The sequence below is a fragment of the Macrosteles quadrilineatus genome, unplaced genomic scaffold, assembly GCF_028750875.1.
Source record: "Macrosteles quadrilineatus isolate MER2022 unplaced genomic scaffold, UCM_ALF_1.0 Scaffold_10__1_contigs__length_6754688, whole genome shotgun sequence".
NCBI classification, from domain to species: domain Eukaryota; kingdom Metazoa; phylum Arthropoda; class Insecta; order Hemiptera; family Cicadellidae; genus Macrosteles; species Macrosteles quadrilineatus.
In genome coordinates this window covers 3,435,770-3,458,650 of record NW_026542603.1, presented here as the reverse complement: position 1 = coordinate 3,458,650, position 22,881 = coordinate 3,435,770, and the positions used below count along the sequence as shown (strand labels likewise).

General features: G+C 34.9%; 1 protein-coding gene across 1 annotated transcript; it reads left to right on the top strand.

The window, feature by feature from the left end:
- The first annotated feature begins 7,875 nt into the window (after window positions 1-7,875).
- Window positions 7,876-22,774, top strand: LOC129004625 (DNA polymerase eta-like). Its single transcript, XM_054433172.1, has 9 exons — window positions 7,876-7,904; window positions 9,432-9,582; window positions 10,414-10,548; window positions 12,140-12,339; window positions 13,829-13,998; window positions 15,451-15,674; window positions 16,114-16,303; window positions 18,820-18,992; window positions 20,293-22,774. Exons 2-9 carry the CDS (start codon window positions 9,455-9,457, stop codon window positions 21,380-21,382), a joined length of 2,310 nt encoding a protein of 769 aa, XP_054289147.1. The 5' UTR covers window positions 7,876-7,904; window positions 9,432-9,454; the 3' UTR covers window positions 21,383-22,774.
- The last annotated feature ends 107 nt before the right edge of the window (window positions 22,775-22,881 follow it).

Here is a 22,881-nt window from a genome sequence, read left to right as displayed (position 1 = left end):
ACTATTTTTTAGGAGATACAGTACCCATCGACCAACAGCAACAATGCCCAATAAGTGCTACTGCCGTCGGAGAACACACATCTACTAATAGTTGGATATCAACAATATCGTATGGAGGTAAGATGAACTATAGGTAGCCGAAAATATATAGCCTAATAACCTCTCCCATTACAGCCCGTTGTAGTAGCTTTCGTGTACGATCACAAAGTAAAGATTAAAAGAGGAAGTGTTTTATATATTTACAAATGAGCTGATTAATATCCAAGCCAATTAATTCCTTTCTACATATCATCTCATCACCTTTGACAAGAAAAGTTGACTTTTTATTGAGTTGTAAATCTATTGTACAACGTTCAATTAACCTAACGTTCCTGGTGTTTAATGTTGTATTTAATTAAAAACGTCTAATTGTTTGTTACGTTTTTAGGATTGACTGAGCCCTCAGTTTCATGGAAACAGTACATACGATGTTTTGAAGCAGAGTTTACAAAACTTCACAGGGATTCACTGGATAAAGATAAAGAAGTTATCCAGCGATTTTTCAATCACCTGAAGGACAAATTTCCTAATGTGTGCCGAGAAGCTCTAAGATTGTACGCTAGACTGCGAACCTTTATCAGAATTAGACACCTAAACAGAAAACAGCAAATTTATGACAACAGGAAAAACCAGAAGAAAAATGAAAAGTGGAAAAAATCCTGTAAACAATAGGTCTAAGTAAAAACGTGTATAATTAAATGTTATTTGTGATTTGTGTGAACTGTATGTGTGTTTTATAGTGTTTTATTTACTCATTTCATAAAAAGAAACAGAGGTGAGTGTGGCATAGAATTTGAATCACTTTAAGTTAAGCTAATCAGATTATTTAGTTTAGGCTACAAATCCATAGTTATTGCATTTTATTTACACATCACAATTTACTGTTAAAATGTTAGGGCAGATCAATTTACTAATTGTTTCTTAGTTAACTATCTAATAACAATTCCACTAGTTCTATGAATATCACCTATTTGACAGTATTGCCATTGTATTATTAAAAAATTATTATATCCTCGTATATAATCATCGTATATAACAGGTAGCTGTTAACAAATACTTTATAAAAACTGATATAGTCATAAATTTGGATTATTAGAACAAAATTCACGACAGAGCAAGTGCAAACACAGTTATGAGATACACTGTTGTACGGGACAGCTACCGCCGCTACGTCACACCCGCCGCGAGGGGAGGGGGGCTGGCATCACTTTGCGAGCGCTAGTGGGTTAGCCCTTGTATGTTAGTAGTCCTGGGAAAAACCTATCTTTGCCACATAACCCCCCCCCCCCCCCCCCCCCAACCAACGTTCCCATAGTCCGATCATGCTGGTTTGCTAACTCAATAAAATGTAGGTTTACATGTTTATACAAAATGTTATCAAAATCGGATCATTTTTGTTCGAGTTCTCGCGCTAACGGACACATATACATATATTATATATATATATATATTTTAGTTTTTTGCCTCTGGGGACCTCAAAACAAAAAAATCGGTCCCAGGTCCAGGGGCCCATTTCATAATAAACTACAAGTTACAACTTGTAACTTGTAATTTCCATTAGATTTGCATTGGACGATCAGCTGATTTACTAATAATATTAGTTTGTACTTTATTATGAAATGGGCCCCAGGTCTTACCATGAGTAAGAAAGAGTTTCATATCTTTTCATACATCAAGATATTGCACGTATTCAATACACCATACATCTCACTTGGGAGAGGTATAATCAATGTCAAATAGCAAACTAACTCTAAGGTTGCATAGTCTCTAAAGTGAAACTGGTCATAAAGAGGAAATCAACGTCAAAGAAGGAATTAAAAATTTGGTTGGGTTTTGTGGTATTTACTCAGGGGAGGTATAGATAGAAGAGGCTACGATGACAGCTGTGGGCTTCATTAGCTGAGGGAACGCCATTACCAGGACTACTAACATACAAGGGCTAACCCACTAGCGCTCGCAAAGTGATGCCAGCCCCCCTCCCCTCGCGGCGGGTGTGACGTAGCGGCGGTAGCTGTCCCGTACAACAGTGTATCTCATAACTGTGTTTGCACTTGCTCTGTCGTGAATTTTGTTCTAATAATCCAAATTTATGACTATATCAGTTTTTATAAAGTATTTGTTAACAGCTACCTGTTATATACGATGATTATATACGAGGATATAATAATTTTTTAATAATACAATGGCAATACTGTCAAATAGGTGATATTCATAGAACTAGTGGAATTGTTATTAGATAGTTAACTAAGAAACAATTAGTAAATTGATCTGCCCTAACATTTTAACAGTAAATTGTGATGTGTAAATAAAATGCAATAACTATGGATTTGTAGCCTAAACTAAATAATCTGATTAGCTTAACTTAAAGTGATTCAAATTCTATGCCACACTCACCTCTGTTTCTTTTTATGAAATGAGTAAATAAAACACTATAAAACACACATACAGTTCACACAAATCACAAATAACATTTAATTATACACGTTTTTACTTAGACCTATTGTTTACAGGATTTTTTCCACTTTTCATTTTTCTTCTGGTTTTTCCTGTTGTCATAAATTTGCTGTTTTCTGTTTAGGTGTCTAATTCTGATAAAGGTTCGCAGTCTAGCGTACAATCTTAGAGCTTCTCGGCACACATTAGGAAATTTGTCCTTCAGGTGATTGAAAAATCGCTGGATAACTTCTTTATCTTTATCCAGTGAATCCCTGTGAAGTTTTGTAAACTCTGCTTCAAAACATCGTATGTACTGTTTCCATGAAACTGAGGGCTCAGTCAATCCTAAAAACGTAACAAACAATTAGACGTTTTTAATTAAATACAACATTAAACACCAGGAACGTTAGGTTAATTGAACGTTGTACAATAGATTTACAACTCAATAAAAAGTCAACTTTTCTTGTCAAAGGTGATGAGATGATATGTAGAAAGGAATTAATTGGCTTGGATATTAATCAGCTCATTTGTAAATATATAAAACACTTCCTCTTTTAATCTTTACTTTGTGATCGTACACGAAAGCTACTACAACGGGCTGTAATGGGAGAGGTTATTAGGCTATATATTTTCGGCTACCTATAGTTCATCTTACCTCCATACGATATTGTTGATATCCAACTATTAGTAGATGTGTGTTCTCCGACGGCAGTAGCACTTATTGGGCATTGTTGCTGTTGGTCGATGGGTACTGTATCTCCTAAAAAATAGTTTATAATATATTTTTTAATAACATTTTTTTGTGTTGTGTGTTATAAAACCTTTTTTTAACGAGTATACAGTATTAACAAGTTTCAATCATTGAAAAGGCTCAGATTTATTAATTATATACTTCTTGATTCCAAGATCTCAGGTACGTTATCACAACATTTTTAAAAGTTATAATTTGAGGATAAAAAATCACCATGAACAAGTATATTTCATAACAAGAGTATAAAGTGTGTCATTACATATTTGAGACCATTTTGAAGTGCGAGATCTATCGAGCACTTTAAATGTTCGAGACCAACTCTCACTTTCTTGTGTTTTGAACGTTACTTTTCGCTACACTTCAGAGACTAAGTATTTTCTAGAAAAAAAAACTCATAGCATTTTTCAGGTTAGGCCTAGGCCTATAGTTTCAATTTAAAGTTAGTATTAAATTTGCTTGTACAGCTTTGGTAGTTGAAAATTAAAATAGTTGACAAAACAATAACACATATTTGTTTGTTTACGTCAGCAAAATAAAAAAATGTAGTAACCATTACCTATGCATAGTAAACATTCTTTTGCCGTAGTAAACAATGTAATGATTAATTTTCACAGGTCATAAACATGTAACGAAAACAGAACATTTCACAGTAGTCTAGCGAAAACGAATCATTTCATTAAAAACAAAAAAACGCAATTATAAAAAAAATCAAAATTATATTTTCAATCACCTTACCTGTTGGAGTGTTTCTTTTTTTTTCTCCGTCGTGATTTTTCGGGATACTTCCCAGGCTCGGGTCAATGTCCTTAACTTTAAACGCAATAAACCCGGCAATGTAATCGATGGACTCTTCTTCAGCCCAACCTTTTCCCTCAATTGTCTTTCGTAATTCATCGTCTTCATTGTCATACTCTGAATCCGATTCGTTTACGCCTAGCTCAAGAGGCACGTTAATTGGGACAGTTCCCTCACAAGTTTTGGTGTCCGATGCATTTTGTTTGAACACACTATCTAGCAGCTCAGCTGTTAAATACGATGTTGTCAATTGTGTACATTTTTCGTTTTCGTCTTCATTGTTGATGATGTTTGATTTGGGAGACGGTTTTGGCAGCTTGTTAGACAACAGCAATCTTCTGAAACGGTATATAACCTCAGTTGGGGTAGGGTGATCATTAAATCGACCAACTCCTCTTAGTTGTCCGAAAAAACTTTCCAAAACGTCCTGTGTTAGTCTGCAGGTCATTACATATCTCATCCCTTCAGGTTTTTGATCCTCATATAAATCTATTAACGAGGAAATGGAAATGATTATTCCTTTCTGGAAAGGAAGGATGTTTTTCTTTCCCACTACCCTCATGTTTTCAATCTCGTGTTTAACTTTGAGAAGGACTTCTTTTTGTTGTGTCAAAATGTCTTCAGTTATTCCAAAAGCTGAATTTATAAATCTGATATTCGAAAAAGGCCGCTTGCTATTCATTATATCAAAAAAACTGTCAATCAAATCAAAGAAATCGGATGCTATTTTATTTTCTGTTAATACGAAAATGGCTTTTGCGACAGTATGAGAAAAAATCGCTTTCGCAGGACCTACTTTTTGTCTTGCGTTTCCTTTCAGTGTTAGGAATTCTGGTTTAAGCTTATGACAAAGCTTAATTTCACCATTATCTTTGCTGAGGATATCTAATAATAGATCAGAATTGAGAATAGTTCCATTTTCCAATCTTAAGCCCTCGTCCAAAAAGTGATTCCTAAGCAACTTAATGTAGTGTGGCATGTCTGCAAATACGTACACTTTTCGAGAGCTGTCAAAGGGATTGATAAAATAGTTTTTACCGACACAGACTGAAAAACCTTTCCAAAGTGTGTTGCAGCCACCTAAGTCGGAAACAACGGCTACAACTTTCAATCCACAATTCTCAAGTTCTACTATGATATTACTCAATATATCCCTGTTCATTGTTTTATCGAAATCAAAATAGATGGGTTGCTTCCAAGGTGACGCCAGACCTCTAGCCATAACAACTTGGACTTTGGAAAATGGGCCTAATGCCTGATCTAATCCAGCATGATAGGATATCCTGCTATCAACGGACATTTCATCAAAACTTAAAACAGTTTTTCTTTCTAAGTCACTCAGATTTTTTGCGTTATTAGACATAATTTTCAACACATTGTATTGAACCCCAGGATTGCACTGGAATTTGGAGCACCACCTTTGTAGGGTCGATTCTGACGGCAAGGGCAAACCATATTTTTCTCTAAGGAAATTATAACATTTTTGGTTAATGGATCTAAGAATAATTGCTCGTGAAATGTTTTCGGAATTCCACTTAATTCCTTTCACTCCTTTTTTCCCTCTTTTGTTTTTGATAATGGCTTTGATTTGGTTTTTGGTAAATATTCTTTGGCAATTTTCGTAAAAAGTTCTAATTTCTCCATCTAAATGTTTATGTTTCTTTTTATTTTTCACATTGGCAACTTTTTTAGCTTTGTTCCTAAGAAACCTATTTAGCCGGTTACTTTTGATTTTTAGGCTACATTGAGTTTTCTTTAGTTGTTGTTTTAATTTATTTACTTGCGAATTCAATGTCTCTAATTGTTTAGATTTCTCAATACAACTCAAACATTCAGAACGTTTAGAATTTTCCTCATTCGCATTTGAATCGCAACAATTATCACAGTTTAGTTCTTGTAATTTTCGTTTTTTTGGACTTGGGCCACATGTTAAGTTTGAGTGTGTGGATTCTGATTTGTTTGGGCTAAATTTTAATTGAAGTGCAAGATGAGGGCTTGATTCAATTAATTTTGGACTTATAGCAGGGCTTGATCCAATTAAGTTAGGAATATCAGTTGTTTGTTTGACAGGACTTTTGTTTGGGCTAGTAATTGGTGTACCGATTGTTTTACGCGGGCTACTTTTTTGGGGGCTAAGAGATTTCAACCTTTCAAGAGCAGATTGTCTAATTCCTCTTTTTACTTGCCTTATGTTTCTTTCATTTAAACAATCACCTACCTTTTTAAATTCTAAATTAGCCGATGGGACAGCACCTTCTTTTAGTATTTTCCTTTGTGGTAATCCGAGAAGTCGGTTTTTTAAATCGTCTAGATAGTCACTTTCCAAAAAATGTTCACTGCACACTCTTCCATGTTTGGGATCGAAAACATCACCTCTTTTACACTTCTGAACCCACACATCTCTCAAACTTTGATTTTTTGGAAAAACGTGATATACTACATCTTTTGTTCTTTTAGAGTGGTTCCTACAAATTGCGACACTGCAGCCCACCATGGTGTAAAACACTCACTAAAACTACATTATATGAAAGTACTATTACGTTTAAAATAATATCATAACTAAACAATATACTATTTCTATGTACACACGTTATAAATACAAGACAACTGCAGGCGTAAAAGCACGTGTTGCAATGGCAGTGTCTGGCGGCAGCTACCGCTGCTACGTCACAGCGGTGGAAGGTGGGGTGCGCGGGGCGAGGGGGGGCAGCATCAAGCGGCACGCGTTCACTTCAAAGGAGTGGGCCAGCCCTTGTATGTTAGTAGTCCTGCGCCATTACTGTAACAATACGACCTGAATCCATCGGCCTCGGTGGTCTAGTGGTTAGCGTGCCGGGCTGATATGCTGAAGGTCCCGGGTTCGAATCCCGCGAGTTGCATTAACTCTTTGTCCAGAGTTTTTCATTATCAGGAAGTTTGGTTGGTTTGGTTCGGTTATGACGGTTTAATTTTATTTATTAAGTCATTTTAAAATTTTAATTGAGCAATTTCTAGTTTTATTTAATAAACAGAATTATTTTTTCTATTACTAAACTTTTGTTATATTATTTCATTATCAGCAAGTTTGGTTAGTTCGGTTAGGTTATTATAGTTTAATTTTATAATTAAAAAATAATAAAATTTAATTTGAGGCATTATTTTTTTGCGATTAGTAACTTAAGCCTTCATTGCCAAAGTGCTCTCTACTAAAGTGCTGTTCACGGAGGAATTTTGAACTAATGCCTCAATCGTACCTCCCCTAAGTCAGACCCGGGTTTTGTCGGTTTTATTTTGTTTGGAGCTCCCTCCAAATTTGAGGTGAGGAGGGCGAGGAACTTAGTAGTGTTTAAAAATTATATTAGTATAATATTAATATTATTCTATAGTGTAGTAAGTGACAGTTGACAGCGACAGCATTGAGATAAATAAATTCTATTTCTAACCACAGCTCAGTGGTTGACACTGTTGACAACCGTAGTGTTGATGCACGGCCGTGGTTCATGTATGTGGAGACTGGACAGTGGAAGGAAGTGGACAGTGAGTTGAGTGACAGTGACAGTTCAGTTCACACATGAGATCGACCACTGTTGAAGAAAGACGAAGGGTCAGGCCCAGGCAGGGTACAGATGAAGAGTGAATTATAAAAGTGATTGTTTTAAGCTTAAAAAAAAGAAAAAAAAGAGATTTTGATTTTAGTGTTTTAATTTACAAAACTTTGAATTGTTGGGAACAAGCAACAAAAAGTAACATAATCAGCGACCTTTTGAGTAGAACTAGAAAATGTAAGATTAACTTAGTTGTGGATTTGTTTACATAGCAATAAAAAAAATAACAAATAACATTACATACATAGCCTGGGCTGGGCCTAACTAAACGTTAAACCTAATCCACCTAATACAAAGAGGTTAGTCCAGGAAAATTATTTATTTTCATTTTACATTATTACGCTATTCAGAAATTTTTAATTTAATTGTTTACTGTGCTAGTCTACTGAGTAAGTTTAATAAAAAAACAGCAAATAATCTTACAATTAGGGCCTATAGGTCTATTCTAGACGTCAAATCAATTCATAACCTAACCCTACTTTTTATATTGGAATTCTTTATTCAAACTAGTCATAGTCAATAAGCCTACAATAGTATATTTCGTACCTAGGGCCGTGAATCAGGTTTTGTCGACTCGAGATAGTTTTTTAGTTTGAGACGAAGTCGAGAACTTAAAACGATCGAGAGCTGCAAAACCAGGGTACAGTTTCTTAACTGGGCTATGCTAATATCGATTGAAACTATCGATTGATTAGTAAACCTTCATGCGATTTTTTCACCATCAGCAAGTTTGGTTGGTTTGGTTAGTTTGGGTCCGTGGTGGGAACGCTATTTTTCACCACACTATTTTATGCCCTATTTTATTACCACTAGGCCCTATTCGCCACAATAATAATGCACACTGATAGTCAACACAACTAACTTACAACTTAAAGGTTAAGGTGAAGAAATAATTTGAAGAATCAGCAATAATAATAATAAATAGGCTAGTTGCTAACTTAGGCAATGGTGACAATAAAAAAATTCTATTGCAATGCTACGGATACTGATTGTGTATTTAATATGCATTCATGTTTTAAGAAAGTAAGGGGACAGCTGATTTTGTGGCCCTAGGGATGTAAAAACTTGCTCGATCCCCAAATGACGATGACAGATGGCATGGCCAGCAAAACATAACTTTCAGCCACCAATTAACGTATATGTAAAACTGCTAAAAACATCATAGTGTGGCGAAAAATCATTTGGCTGCACTTTAGTATCTGTCCTACACTCATTCGAATGAAAAATGTTGATTTATAAATTAATTATTTGATATATTGATTATTTCATTCAGTTTTGTTAGGTTTTGCAACCAAACTTGATATATCGAATGAAAAAATAATTGATAGGCCTACAGAAGTATAAATAAGAATAAATAAATAAATAAATAGAAGTGCAGCTCAACGATACTACTTAGGCTTCAATTTCTTGAAAGAACATAGGCCTAACCGTTAATCTAGCAGTATTTTAATGTAGACTACCAAAGTTTATACTCTCATAAACTCTGACAAACTGTTTGGAACGATAAGTAAATAGTAATTGTATCCCACTTGCCTGAACACTATTGAACTAGGACTATAATGTAGTTGGACCACTTAAAGTAAGTTATTTATTTGTATTTTCTAGTTTTTTTTATCGATGGTAACTTAAGTTACTCATCTCAACCCCTGGCTTGTTGTTTGTTTTCATTTCCAGTGTTTTTGTGAGTTAAAATAGCTGCCGTAGGCTATAAGGTATTTTATATATAGGCTAGCCCTTTGAAGATAGCCTACACTTGTAGTGTTTTTGATAATAAATAGTATAACTAACAAATTATTTCATATTCTTTTGCATTTTGTTTTACACAGAAGCAGACTGAAGTACTTAAAACATGAATGACAGGGTTGTTGCTCTAGTCGACATGGACTGTTTCTATTGTCAAGTAGAAACTAGGCTGAATCCATCACTGAAAGGGAAGCCAATGGCTGTGGTTCAATATAACCAGTGGAAGGGTGGTGGGTAAGTAGGCTTATTTTACAAATAAGCTAAGTTTTATGGATTATTTCATAATTTAATATTTTTGAGCCTAATAAACTACTTAGTTGTGTTTTTATGATCAAAAGCAAATGTCCTCTTTTATTTGACTAAGCCTAGGCTATCAGTTTTATACCTACTTAAAAAAAACCATACAAAGTAGGTATTTTAAGCCAAGTATGAATGGAGATGAGTGACGCGATCTTGTAGTCTTTTTACTTTTTAGTGACTAAGGCCGACATATTCCTTAGGCACACCTGTTAATTAATAGCCATTAGGCCTACAGCTAATGGCAACTAAAGAATCTACAGTTTATAGTGGAATCCGAACCACTGAACCACATGTTTGCCTTGGTATTAACAGATTGGTCTAAGTAGAATAGTACTGCTGGGAGTCGTTGTACTCACTAGTGCGGACAATAATCCACACAAGGGAGTATCACATCCACAGTGCATGCCTATAAATATCCACAATTCGTGACCTCCTAGTAGCTGGATTAAAAGACGATGCCACCGTCCCAGTCATAAACTATATCCTGATGATTGCTGTTTAAAAATTTGCATTAAGCAACAATTAGCGATTTTTATTTCAAATTGTACTTAATGTAAGAGTTCATTGCCCTATTTTGTGATAATCTTTATCACCAATCTAATTATGGACAGTTAGTTTTAAAAAGCTTCGACTTAAGTATTTTTGAGCCACTTTAATCTAAGTACACTACCCAAACAAAAAATTAAACTTTCTTTAACAACCTTTAGTTTCAGTTTTGATTATGCCTAGTTTATTTAGTCATTGATATAATGCAAATCTGTATAGGATTATTGCTGTGAACTACGAAGCAAGAGACATGGGTGTCACAAGGCATATGCGGGGAGACGAAGCCAAAAAACATTGTCCAGAGATACAACTAGTGAGCGTACCAGCAGTGCGTGGCAAGGCTGATCTGACCAAGTAAGTGATTTGTTTATTAAGTTATAGAAATATAATTGCAGGGACCATTGACGGTTCTATTCTCTCTAAGAGGTTAGGTTTTTTTGTTAACAAATTAGGCTACTTAATTGCACTTAAAACTTTGAAAAAAAAGAACATTTTAGTGCTCACTATAAGGTTCCATTATGATGAAATCAAACGTGTATTTTGGATACTTCAAAGTGCCGATGTTTTTGTTACATCAAGGTTTTCGTCAAACATTGATTTTTTGGCCAAGTATTGAGATAACAATGTTTTCCATTACTGGAGGGAGAGTACAGAGAGCAGACAGAAGTCGAGTAAAGTCTTTTAAAATGAATGTAAACAATTTCAAAGTTGCTTAAAGTTTAGATGTTGCTTATGCAATACTTGCTGTACCTACATTTTGAGGAATATAAAATATTGTACATGGTAAAAATATATATATATATATATATATATATATATATAATAGACAATATACAAACAAGACATCAAAATTATTTTACGCTTGAAAAGAAAACTTTTATAGAAAAACCTAGAAAGACTGAGAATTTTTAATGATTTTAATAACAGTGTGTTCTGGCCACTTGAGTGAACGCATCTGTCCTGTAGTAACTAGTAGTTTAGTGAGGTAGGAACGGCTTTCCCACTCTGCTTTTTCTAAAGAACCTATTATATGAGTAAGTGACCCGTATTTTTTTGGTATTTACTCAGGGGAGGTATAGAAGAGCCTACGATGACAGCTGTGGACTTCTTATTAGCTGAAGAAACGCCATTACCGTAACAATACGGTCTTTGGCCATCGGCCTCGATGGTCTAGTGGTCAGCGTGCCGGGCTGATATGCTGAAGGTCCCGGGTTCGAATCCCGCTGGTAGCATTAACTTTTTGTCCAAGATTTTTTTCATTATCAGCAAGTTTGGTTGGTTTGGTTCGGTTATGACAGTTTAGTTTTAATATTAAGTCATTATAACATTTTAATTGAGCAATTTCTAGTTTTATTTAATAAACAGAATTATTTTTATATTAATAAACTTTTGTTATATTTCATTATCAGCAAGTTTGGTTAGTTCGGTTAGGTTATGATGGTTTAATTTTATAATAAAAAAATTATAAAATTGAATTTGAGGCATTTATAATTTTATTTTATGAACAGAACTATTTTTGCGATTAGTAAACCTTCATTGCCAAAGTGCTCTCTACTACAGCGCTGTTCACGGAGGAATTTTGAACTAATGCCTCATTCGTACCTCCCCAAAGTCAGACCCTATTTTTTTGCGACAATAGTGCGACTACACCATTGGCAGTAACTACATACATCAGATACATCTACGTAAATGGATGTGTTTCGCCTGGTAATGATTGTACAGTTACTGTATTTAACAGTTTTTAGGATAACTACCGGTATGTGTTTACTACTTTCAGCCATTTCAAGTTGTACATAAGCTGTTTATTAGTGTCTACTTCCTTCTATTTTAGATTGGCAATGGCAGTTTTACAGTTCAAAGTGGTTATAATAGCTATAGTTGGTTATAGTTAGTTGAGTAGGTAAGCTATATTGTATTGTGATCATTTGGTTTATTTATGACTAAGGTATCGAGATGCAGGACGTGAAGTGATCAAGGTGATCTGTGAGTTCAGCGAGGTGGTGCAGCGAGCCAGCGTGGACGAGGCGTACATCGACCTGACGGAGGTGGTGGCGCAACGTCTGGCTAAACACACCAAGGTGACATCAGCTCAGCTGGAGAACACATTTGTTGTCGGCTACTCACCAGACAGCAGCAATGACGAAGGTATTGTTCAAATGAAAAAGTAATGAACCTAATTAAACCCATTGCCGTTGCCTCTCCCCATTCCTAGATTATGATTTCATTTTATGTAAGGGTTGAATTTTATTTTATGACAATCCAGCATTTTTTTGGTACTAGGCCTACAGAATTTGTTTGGTGGTTAGGGCCTGTTCTAATACTTTTTTTAGGTTCTTAATTTTGTTGTAAAATATTTTTTGACTGATACCAACCCCTGCGCCGCACCGGACTAATTCAGGATTATGATAACACTATCTTAGGCCTCTTTTATGCACGTTTTCGGTCGGCCGGAATCTAGGCACATTTTATGCAGTTTTTCCGCCTAGCGGAATCTGCTGGTTTTTTATAAGGTCGGCGGTGGGGGGTGCCAGTGCTGCCAACTTTGTTCATTTGGCCATCATCAGTCACAAAAGGCAAGAAAGATCCTTTTTTTTTGGGTGTGAACTATTTCTGTGAAGAAAATTAGACAACGTGGAAGGAGGTGGGCTGTACACACCCGGTGAATCAAAGTCGTAGACTGGTTGGAGCTTTTGCAAACTTATACAGTGTGCTGTGAAATGATTGTTTTATTCCGAGGATTTAAACAAAAATTTAAACTTAATTATACTCACCATGTAAGTTTTTTTTGCAATTAGGCATATCACTTCTTTAGCTGTATCCTCGGTCCATTACAATGATCTACTGTTTAAAATGGTTAGGCGATTTTGATACTGTGTATGACAGAGCACAGGGTAGGTTGGCAGCGCTGCATTCCGCCCAACGGAAAATGCCGTGTCATAAAAGGGTTCCATTTGATCCTATGTAAAAAACGCTCCGACAGAACGCCGAAACTCGGTGGAGCGTAAGTCCTCCGCCCTACCCAGATGGAATGCCCAATGGATTCTGCCTGACGAAAAACGTCGTGCATAAAAGGGGCCATAATGTTTGTATATTCGTACAGTTTTTATGTCCGTGTTGTGTTTGTTTTAATTGTGTTTTTGACTAGTTGCAAGCTTTGAAAATGCTGTTTTCACAACAAAACTTGTTTTAATCTACTGAGCAGTTTAATCATTAGGCTATTTGACTATGTAAAACCAATTTTTGTCTTAAAATATTTTGTGGGTTGAGAATGAAAACCCTCCCAATATAAAGACTAACATTTCTAACACTACTTGCCTCATTTCAAACAACAAAATTACTGCTGTAAGAGACTCCTCATTCTATTATTGGGTCCAGCCTCTTGTCCAAACTACCACACGATGTTTGGTAAGTTTTTATAAACTACAGTAGTATAAAATAAAATAATTCAGTAATCCATTCTTATTAAGACACCTTGAGACCAAACCCTTGTCCAATCAGAAAGAAGTCCAAGAGCAATCATATTTGTACAGATGTTGAATAGCCGATTGATAAACACGTTGCCACTGACAATACAGTGAATGTATGCGAGCTACATGTATTTTGCTGTCTGAGTGTATTGTATTTGATATTTCAGGAGCACGCAGTGTCGGGGTTGACACCTGGCTTGGTGAGGTTTACGGTTGCAGCCTCTCTGACCCTCTGCTGCACAAGTTAGCTACTGCAACAGCCCTCGTGGAGGAAATGAGAGCTGCTGTCTATGATCGGACAGGTTTCCGCTGTTCTGCTGGCATTGCACATAACAAGGTAATCAAGAATAATTTTTATAAGTTATTTGCAACCATGCAAGCAATGTCACAAAATCAGAATCCAATAACAAAGCAGGATTTTGTTGGCGAACCTATGAAAAATGTAAGGTTAACAAAACCCTATGTCATTATTAACGTTTATTTACAACCCGAAGACAGTGGACTATAGAACTCAGTAGCTTTGAAAGTTATACATTGCCTTTGACATCCGAACCTCTAAACAGTCTAAACCTAGTGCCGCTTGCAGACATTGACACTAGGACGGAGTCATAAGAGTCATACCTAATAACTACAACATCAGAATAATAAACGTAAATTTTGTGAATAATTATCTTTATTTCCAAAATTAAACATTGTTATTGGTTTTATAAAAATGTAGTTAATATGCATGAAAAACAGAAAATTACAACTTTTTCTCTTAGTTTTAATTGTTGACCCTTTTCTCCAATAACTCCTCACTTTTCAAACACATCGCCCTGAGTTTGTGGGACTGCTATATATTTCATTTACATAATTATTACTGGCTTTTAGTTTATCCGGACAAAATCAAAATTTTCCCTGAGATTTAAGAAGTGGCTTGATACAAACAAGCCATGTGTATGTGACAATTATTACAATAACATTGGTTAAGTTTACTTAAAAATTTTAAAACTTTGTTATTTACGAGCAAAGTGAATTAGTTTATTTTTACTCATTAGTTATTGCTTATCCAACAGAGATTTGTGTAACATAAAGCATAGTATTATAAAGAAAACCCTCTCTTCTTTGGCTGGGATAGTGTTTTGCCAAATGTAATTTTGAGATAAATGTGGGTATGGTCGTGTCTGAATAGTGTGGCAATAAATGTTTGGATGATGTAGACTCGCCTATTCATGGAGTTTGATTGGTTGACTTTATCGTTGGTTAATCAGCTTACTTACTTACTTACTGCTGGGGTGCTACAAATCGCAGTCGATTCTTCGCCTCGTAGATCAGCCTCTTCCACGCTTCTCTGTCCGCTGCCATCTCCACTGTCCCTCCACACTGACTCACATCTCTCTTAACTTGGTCATACCATCTCATTTTTGGTCTACCCAGTGGACGCTTTCCAGTTGGTACAGCAGAACATACTTCCTTCAGTCTTGTTCCTTCTTCCCTTCGCAATACATGACCTAGCCAACCTAATCTTTTTGCCTTTATCAAAGCTATTATATCAGTGTCTTGGTATAACGCTCGTAGCTCTCTGTTTTTTCTAATCCGTAATTTGATTTGGTTAATCAGCTAGTAAGTCAGAAACAGAATAAATCGGATCTCATTCCTTCCAACCTCTGTTGACTCATTACGCTTGAAATCATTCTTCAGAATGTTTCAAATACTCCTTGACAGGTAGGATAGGTCAAGTTATACAAGTTATAGTTAGGTAGGTTATGAGTGAATACACATGTAATTCTAGTGTAATCTTTTGGTATAGATCTTGGCCAAACTGGTGGCTGGAATGCACAAACCCAACAGACAGACAGTGCTGCCACCTGCCAGTGTGAGAGAACTGTACAGCAGCTTGCCTCTGAAGAAGGTTCGCAACCTCGGCGGCAAGTTGGGGGACGATGTTGTGGAGAGGCTAGGTATCACGCTAATGTCCGAACTGGCTAACTTCACTGAGAAACAGCTGCAAGCAAAGTACGACGACAAAACTGGGTAAGTGAGTTTAAACTTGTAAAATTAAAATATGATAAATCCTTTTTTTAATTGGTTGTTTTTACATTCATTCTCATGACTAATGAACTGTATAGTTGAAGTGTGTAACATTAACATCTAGCATAATGTGATTATTTTGGTGTAAAATGTGTCATGACTTTTCTTAGTGCAGTACTATTTCTCACCATCCTGGGCTATTCACTCAAATTTTAATTTATTCCATTAATTGCTCTTTGCCTCTATAACTTAACCACAAATGTTTCTAGTTTTTAACTCCTTCATTCCTCAATTCTGACGCTTAAAATTCCAAAAAGTTGTATCAGTATTTCAACAAAACTATCTCGTTTCACATTAATAATTTTATTTTTGTTGTATTTATTAAGTAGATCAACACTTATTCACATTTAATAAGCTGATGTTTGATACAATTTCTTCCCAGGACTTGGCTGTACAACATTGCCCGTGGGATAGACTTGGACCCTGTGACGCCTCGGCTGGTGTCCAAGAGTATTGGATGTTGTAAGAAGTTCCCGGGAGTCACGTCCTTGCGTACCAAAACCAACGTTACTCATTGGCTGTCAGAGCTGGCCACAGAGGTGGCAGAGCGGCTTGATGAGGACATACACATGGTAAACAAAAATAAACCAAGAGTCAAATTACAATTTTTTTGCATTTAGTAGAGGCAGTTGTTTAAGAGGTTTTTTCCCTTGAAGACCTGTCATTCTCAGTTTTCTATATAGTGCCATCACATCGATTATACACTTACTAATAAACTGTATCAGCAAATTCACATACTATCTCTCATTAGTTTGCCAACAACCCTTGTAATGGGTAAGCAGTAAGCATCTAAGGGGTGAAACTGTGATATTTTGGGGTAAAATCACAAAAATTGCTGTAACTTTTGATATTTTTGACATCATGAGATGTGGAAAATGGAACTCTGTGGACAGGTGAGGAACTAATAACATTTTAAATATCTTCATACTAAACTATTCACATTAAAATAACGTTGTTTTTTTCTGTGACCTAGGTTTTAGCATATTGTTGTGCTATCATCAGGCTGCAGTGTAAAATCAAAAAGTATAAAGATAAAGTCTAGGCTAATGGATGTTGTTGAGTTAAAGTTAAAATTACAAATCAAATCAAACAAATCTCTACAAAAGCAATTGGCATTGTCAAATGGCATCTTATCTTTAAAACATTAAACATAGACATGGAAATGGAATAAATAACAGGAACCTTGATTTTATATTATTTAAAAACTTGTATCTAAAACCTTCCAAGGACAAGAACTTATCTACAGAGTAAGATAAAAAAATATTTTAATTTTAACCATGAATCAAGGATTGTTTTGAATTTTTTTTATAGGAATTGTTATTGCGGAAGGGGGCCATTTATTAAAAAATTGTATACTATGATATTTGTAGCTATTGTGTGAAAGTGTAAGTCTTGTAAGTGGTAAGTTGAGATGATGGCTATTTCTTGTGTATGTGCATGTATGTCAGATCGGATACTATCTTGCTCTATATTCTCTTTTACGTATAATAAGCAATTTAAAATGTATAAAGTTGGAAGGGTTAGGATATTTAAGGCCTTAAAATCTGCTTTGCAATCGTCCCTGGGCTTTGTTCCTCTAATGCACCTAACTTCTTTCCTTTGCCATTTGAAAACGGTTTTGGCTCCTACAAAGTTATCCCATCAGAGAACACCATATTGTAGGTGAGAATGAAAAAATGCATAATAACAATTTAGAATATTTTGTTCACTTGCATTATCCTTTAATTTTTTTAACAAAAATACAGTTCTAGCCAATTTACTACATAAAAATATTGTATGCTCACTCCAATTCTGCTTCTGATCAATATGGATTCCTAGCAATTTTACCGATTTATTGTCATTAGAATTTATTTTAAGGTTAAAATGTATTTCTTCTGTTAACCCTCCAAGTGTCCCTTGTTTTGGCCTTAATGTCTGCCTATTTTTAGCTCATTTGCAAGGATTTATTAAAACGGATCTGAGAAGCTTAAAAACAATGTTAATTATACTGTTCTATATACCATTTTGTTTGAAAAATCATGGGCTTCAATATTATATATAAAACATAAGGAACATTTGTTAAAAAAAATTTTTAGGTAAAAAAAAATATTTTGGAAAATTTTCAAAAAAAAAAATAAGTTCACGCTCAATGAAATTGTATAAATTATAGGCTTATAAATATTTGAAAATAGCCACTTTGTTCTAAATTTTATGAGGATTACAAATATATAATAATGTAAGGAAGTAGATTTGCAAATAAATAAGTTATGGGCAAAAAACAGATTTCAGTACATAGCGTTTAGCTAAGAATGCATAGCCTAACCATAGCTAGGAATCTGGCTGATAATTTACATCAATATCACTACCTACTTCTTCAGGATCATCAACCAGCCCTTCAAAATCACTTAAATCTTCTTATAATGCACCACGTATATCACTACTTTTGATTTTTAACACTAAAACAATGATAAACGTAATAAAACACATCAGTCATCGGTGCGAGGTTATAACCAAGCTGTTTACAAATACGCACGTCAGCTGTCTGCTACAATTACGATCGGCTCGGAGAACATACAGCGCTGAGACAGACCTCTGGAGAAAGCTTAGAATCTAACGAAAAGAACGATACCTAACTCGATCCAGTTCAATCCGATTCAGTCAGTCATAGAACCTTTGCCGTAAATAGTGTTTGTGTGTCGCTGTAGCGACACTAAACAAAACACAAAGTGTGTTATGTGTCGCTGCAGCGACAAATAACACTCGGAGGGTTAAAAAATAAAGGGATTCTGCACATCTACAGGAAAATATCTTTCTAACAATATGCGTAGATTTTCCCTGCGATGTACACGAGCTGCGTGCTTATTAATATATAGATATGTCATTAAAAAAAGGAGAGATTTTACTCAGTAATGTATCTGCTCAGCTGCTTAGTTCTTGTACAGGGTCTCGTAATAAAAAAGAGTCTACTGTATAATCATGTTTAGTGCACTATAGACACACAAATTTAATTGTTATAAGTGTATAAAATCTCATTTCTCCTTCAGTAAATTATTCCTAACTATCATTGTTGATTTGGAAAAAATGACTTTGAAAACATATTTGTTGTCAGAACAAGCGAAAAGCTCAACTGTTGACTATTCACTTCAGCCAAGAGGTTGACGGCAGAGATGTGGCAATGTCTCGCTCAGTTGCGTTCCCTGGTTATGAAAGTGAGAGGATTGCTGGCTGTGCCTTCAGGGTTCTCAGCAAACACAACTGTGCCAACCCTACTTCTGATGCTTGGTGAGTTAAAATTTAATTGTTAGTTGAAGCATTTATACAAGTACAGTCTTGGTATTTCCAACATTTGATCATTCAAAATAAAAGCCTAGTCTTCGAGAAACTCTTGATATTTCTGAGTATTACCATGCATTTTGATACTTAATATTTCAATTCCAAGTAGAGTGCAGGCTGATATGGAACTCGTAGTAATTCAAAGTTTCGTCGTCAGAACTGTATACAGTTGTCCAGGAAACTATACATCCTGTTAGGCACAGTAGCTTTGGTGTTTAGTTAGTGTAATTGAATCGTCTGGTTAGCAGTGTTTGCTTATTGGAAAAGCTGCAAAGCCAGGTGTTTAGTAGGCATTCAAACATTTTATCTAAATTATCGGTAAAATAATGACAACTGATTTGTTCAATAAGTTGATTGAATCATAAAATCAAGGATATGGAAGACACAAAATCATAAGACTATCTTGTTCCTTGACAATTGTTCGGTCCAACGCTCCTCATTTGTCAAATGTGAAATTTCAAATTTATCCCTCAAACACAACATTAAAGTTGCATTTGCTTGACCTAGGCATCGTACCCAATTACAAAAGGGATCTTACATAGTAAAAAATGCACTCTTTGTCATTTGAATGATTTATTTTTCTTCCAATAAGTCAAACCTTATGATATTCCAAATTTATTTGCTTGACTCTCCAATTTCAAATCATCAAATATCTACCGTACAAACATTTAATCAGATGAGCATAATGTGAATTGGCTCCGTCCTTCATATACTATCTCCTCTTGTCCAGATAGTCTTAGCTTAGCTAGTTCAGAAAGTTCATTTTAATCATTATTTGTTACAAATATTTCCATAAAATTCATGAAATATGCCTTGCAAGAAAGTATCTTTTATCAGAAACAAAGTTACAGATTTTTTTTTTAATCTAAATGATTTTGGCAGGTTTTTAGTATTCCTAAGGCATGGTGCTCAGTCATGGATATATTATCAATCAATCAATCAATAAATCTTTATTCAATACATACAAAACAAGTGTACATGAATGTGTCATCAACCTAAAACTACTTCACATAATTTAACCTACTTCCCTACTTAGTCATACAGTTTTTTTGCTACAGTGTACAAAATTATCTAAACTAATCTAAAATTCACTATCAATTAAAAACCCCTTAAGTTTATTTTTGAATTTATTTACGCTACCTTTGTTTCTAATACTTCCGGGGAGGGAATGCATGAATTTAATTCCAGTTTGTCTCTTTGTTTGGTTTCCTTTTCATAGCTGATCAATTATTTGCAAATTTCTTTGTAGGCATCCTCCCCTGAAGTACTTGGGGTTATCTGCTGGAAAATTCACAGACTACTCAGGAAATTCTGTTGGGTCAATAGATAATTTTTTCAAAGTCAAACCTTCAACCAGTAAATTGATTGATGCAGAAGTAACGTCCTCTAAAGCTGACCCTCCTCTGGTAAATGATGATGTGAGTGGTAAATGTGATTCAAATACTAAAGAGACAACCAAAGATGATGAACAGGGTGGAAAAACATCCTTCTTTGAAAGATATTTTAAGAACCAACCGAACAAAATAGTAAAATGTAGTCCTAGAGAAGGAAATGTTTCAGAAGATAGAAACAATAAAATCGATGACCCTAGTAAAAGTGTGGAGAAGGTAATAATTAATCATGTTCCAACTATTGTGGAATCCAAGCACATTAATCAAAAAGACCCATTCAAATCTCAAGTCAAAGAACCCACAGTAAAAAGTGAAGAAAGCTGGATCAGCCCTTCAGAAATATTTCCCGACCTTGAAAATATAGACGACAGCATCATGGGAATCCTCCCATCTCCTTTGCAACGTAAAATCAGCAAAATGAAAGAAATAAAAAACACCTCGTCTTCAACATGTAATGTTAAAAGCAGCTGCTCTCGCTATTCCACAGAATCCGACTGTGCTCCGACAATCGTAGAAACTGTAGTTGACATTCATCCATCTAGTGCAATGCCAAACGTTCCCACTACTACGTCCAAGTGTGTAATTCAGGTTAAAAAACAAACAGATGGGTCAGAAGAGGATTTGATTGAGTCAGAGAGTGTGTTCCAAACTTCTCCAGATATGTTTGACCGAGCTGACCAACAAACATCGGCGAGTGAGGAATGTTCATACTGCAAACAACAAATATCCATCTATGAACTGCAGGAACATTTAGACCACCATGTGGCCTTGGAGTTGCAAGAGCAGTGGAACAAACAGCCTCAGAATAACAGGACAGCTTCTAAAGAAACAAAAACCCTCAAACCAGTAGTGGCTAGTGAAAAGAAAAAGCGGGGAAGACCTAGCAAGAAAGATATAGTTGCACCGAAAAAGTTGAGAACCATTGTATCGTTTTTTACTAAAAGCTAACCTACATTTTCTTAGTTCTAATTCAAGTGGAATCACATTTTAATCTGTCTTTAAAAGTCTGGGCGTTTTTACAAAGTGCGAGGGGTTCAAGTAAGTATTTTGTATAACAAATCTTGTTTAAATCACCGTGCGTATAAAACGTAAAATCAAAATGTGAATATCATTGTTATCGTTTTAGCCTTAAAAGGTGTTTAAGATCTTTAATAATGCAGATTTTCTTGGATGAATTTAGTTGATCAATGGATATTCTTATTTGCGAGTTCCAAGCTATGTATTTCTTTATCATGTGAAAATGAAAAATGAAAATACCAACACGAGTAGGCCTATAGGATATGTTAACTTCTAAATCTTTCAATCTTTGCTACCTCAGCATTCAAAATATTCTAAATAGCACTAAGACCACTGTACCTCTTGTTTTCACAAATACCTTTGCAATTGTATGTTTGCCTTGAAAATAACATTTATTGTAGCCTATCTGTTGAATAAGTAAAGAGCATGAAATAACACGTGGGGGCTCATCCACACAATATGCCAGCAGAAATTATGTGACCCAACTCAAATATTTTTTAAACTTCCACTACAAGTCAAAAGTGTTGGCATTGTCCATAGACGGATATGGTACTCTAATACCTTTTTTTTGAGACTTGAAAAAAGTCGAGAACATTTTAATCGATTAGGCTCATACTTGGCTCTCCCCTCATTAACTAATAATTAAAAATACTTATGTGGAGAAATCTAAAAATAACGCATTATGTAAACTAACAAGAGATACAATTTAGAGAAACTACTAACTGTACTACTGTAATTCTATAGAAATTTTAAGTATTCATACCTAATCCAAAACCTTAAAAATTCTTAAGAAAACTATTATTAATATATTGCAAAAAAATTAAATAGGTGTTCTTTATATTATTGCTTTCTTTAGATAGAAGGTTTTGGCTGTTAATTCTGGTTATATATCTTTGATAACACTCAACTGATTGTTACATCTTTAAAAGAATTGTACCTACATCTTTGCAACCAATCAAAATTAGTTTAGTACTCAAATAGAAAATCAAAATCAAAAATCATATTCTTTATTGCCATTTTAATTCCTGGTTCAATCTATAAATGGGTTTTCTATGTATTAATTTTATATATCCTAGGTACTGTACTTATTTTAATAGATTCCAAAGATGAGGCTGCTGTGTAAGAAAAAAAATATCTAATAATTTATACTGTTATTGTTTTTGCATGTAGGTTATTTATTTGTTATAAGCTGTAATATGTTATTTTTATACTGTGATATTAAAGTAAGTTGGCAGTTTAGTAGTTAGTATATTTTTTTAAACTATTTAATTGTTAAGATTGCTATGTAACAGTAGGCTACCGTCCAAGATAAATAAATTCCATTCTAACTAGAATTTGTTTTGTTAACCATGCCTACAGTAGCAAAGAGTCTGGACATGTACAGATTTGCCGATGACTAAAATATGCAAAAATAAAAGCGTAAGAAGAAT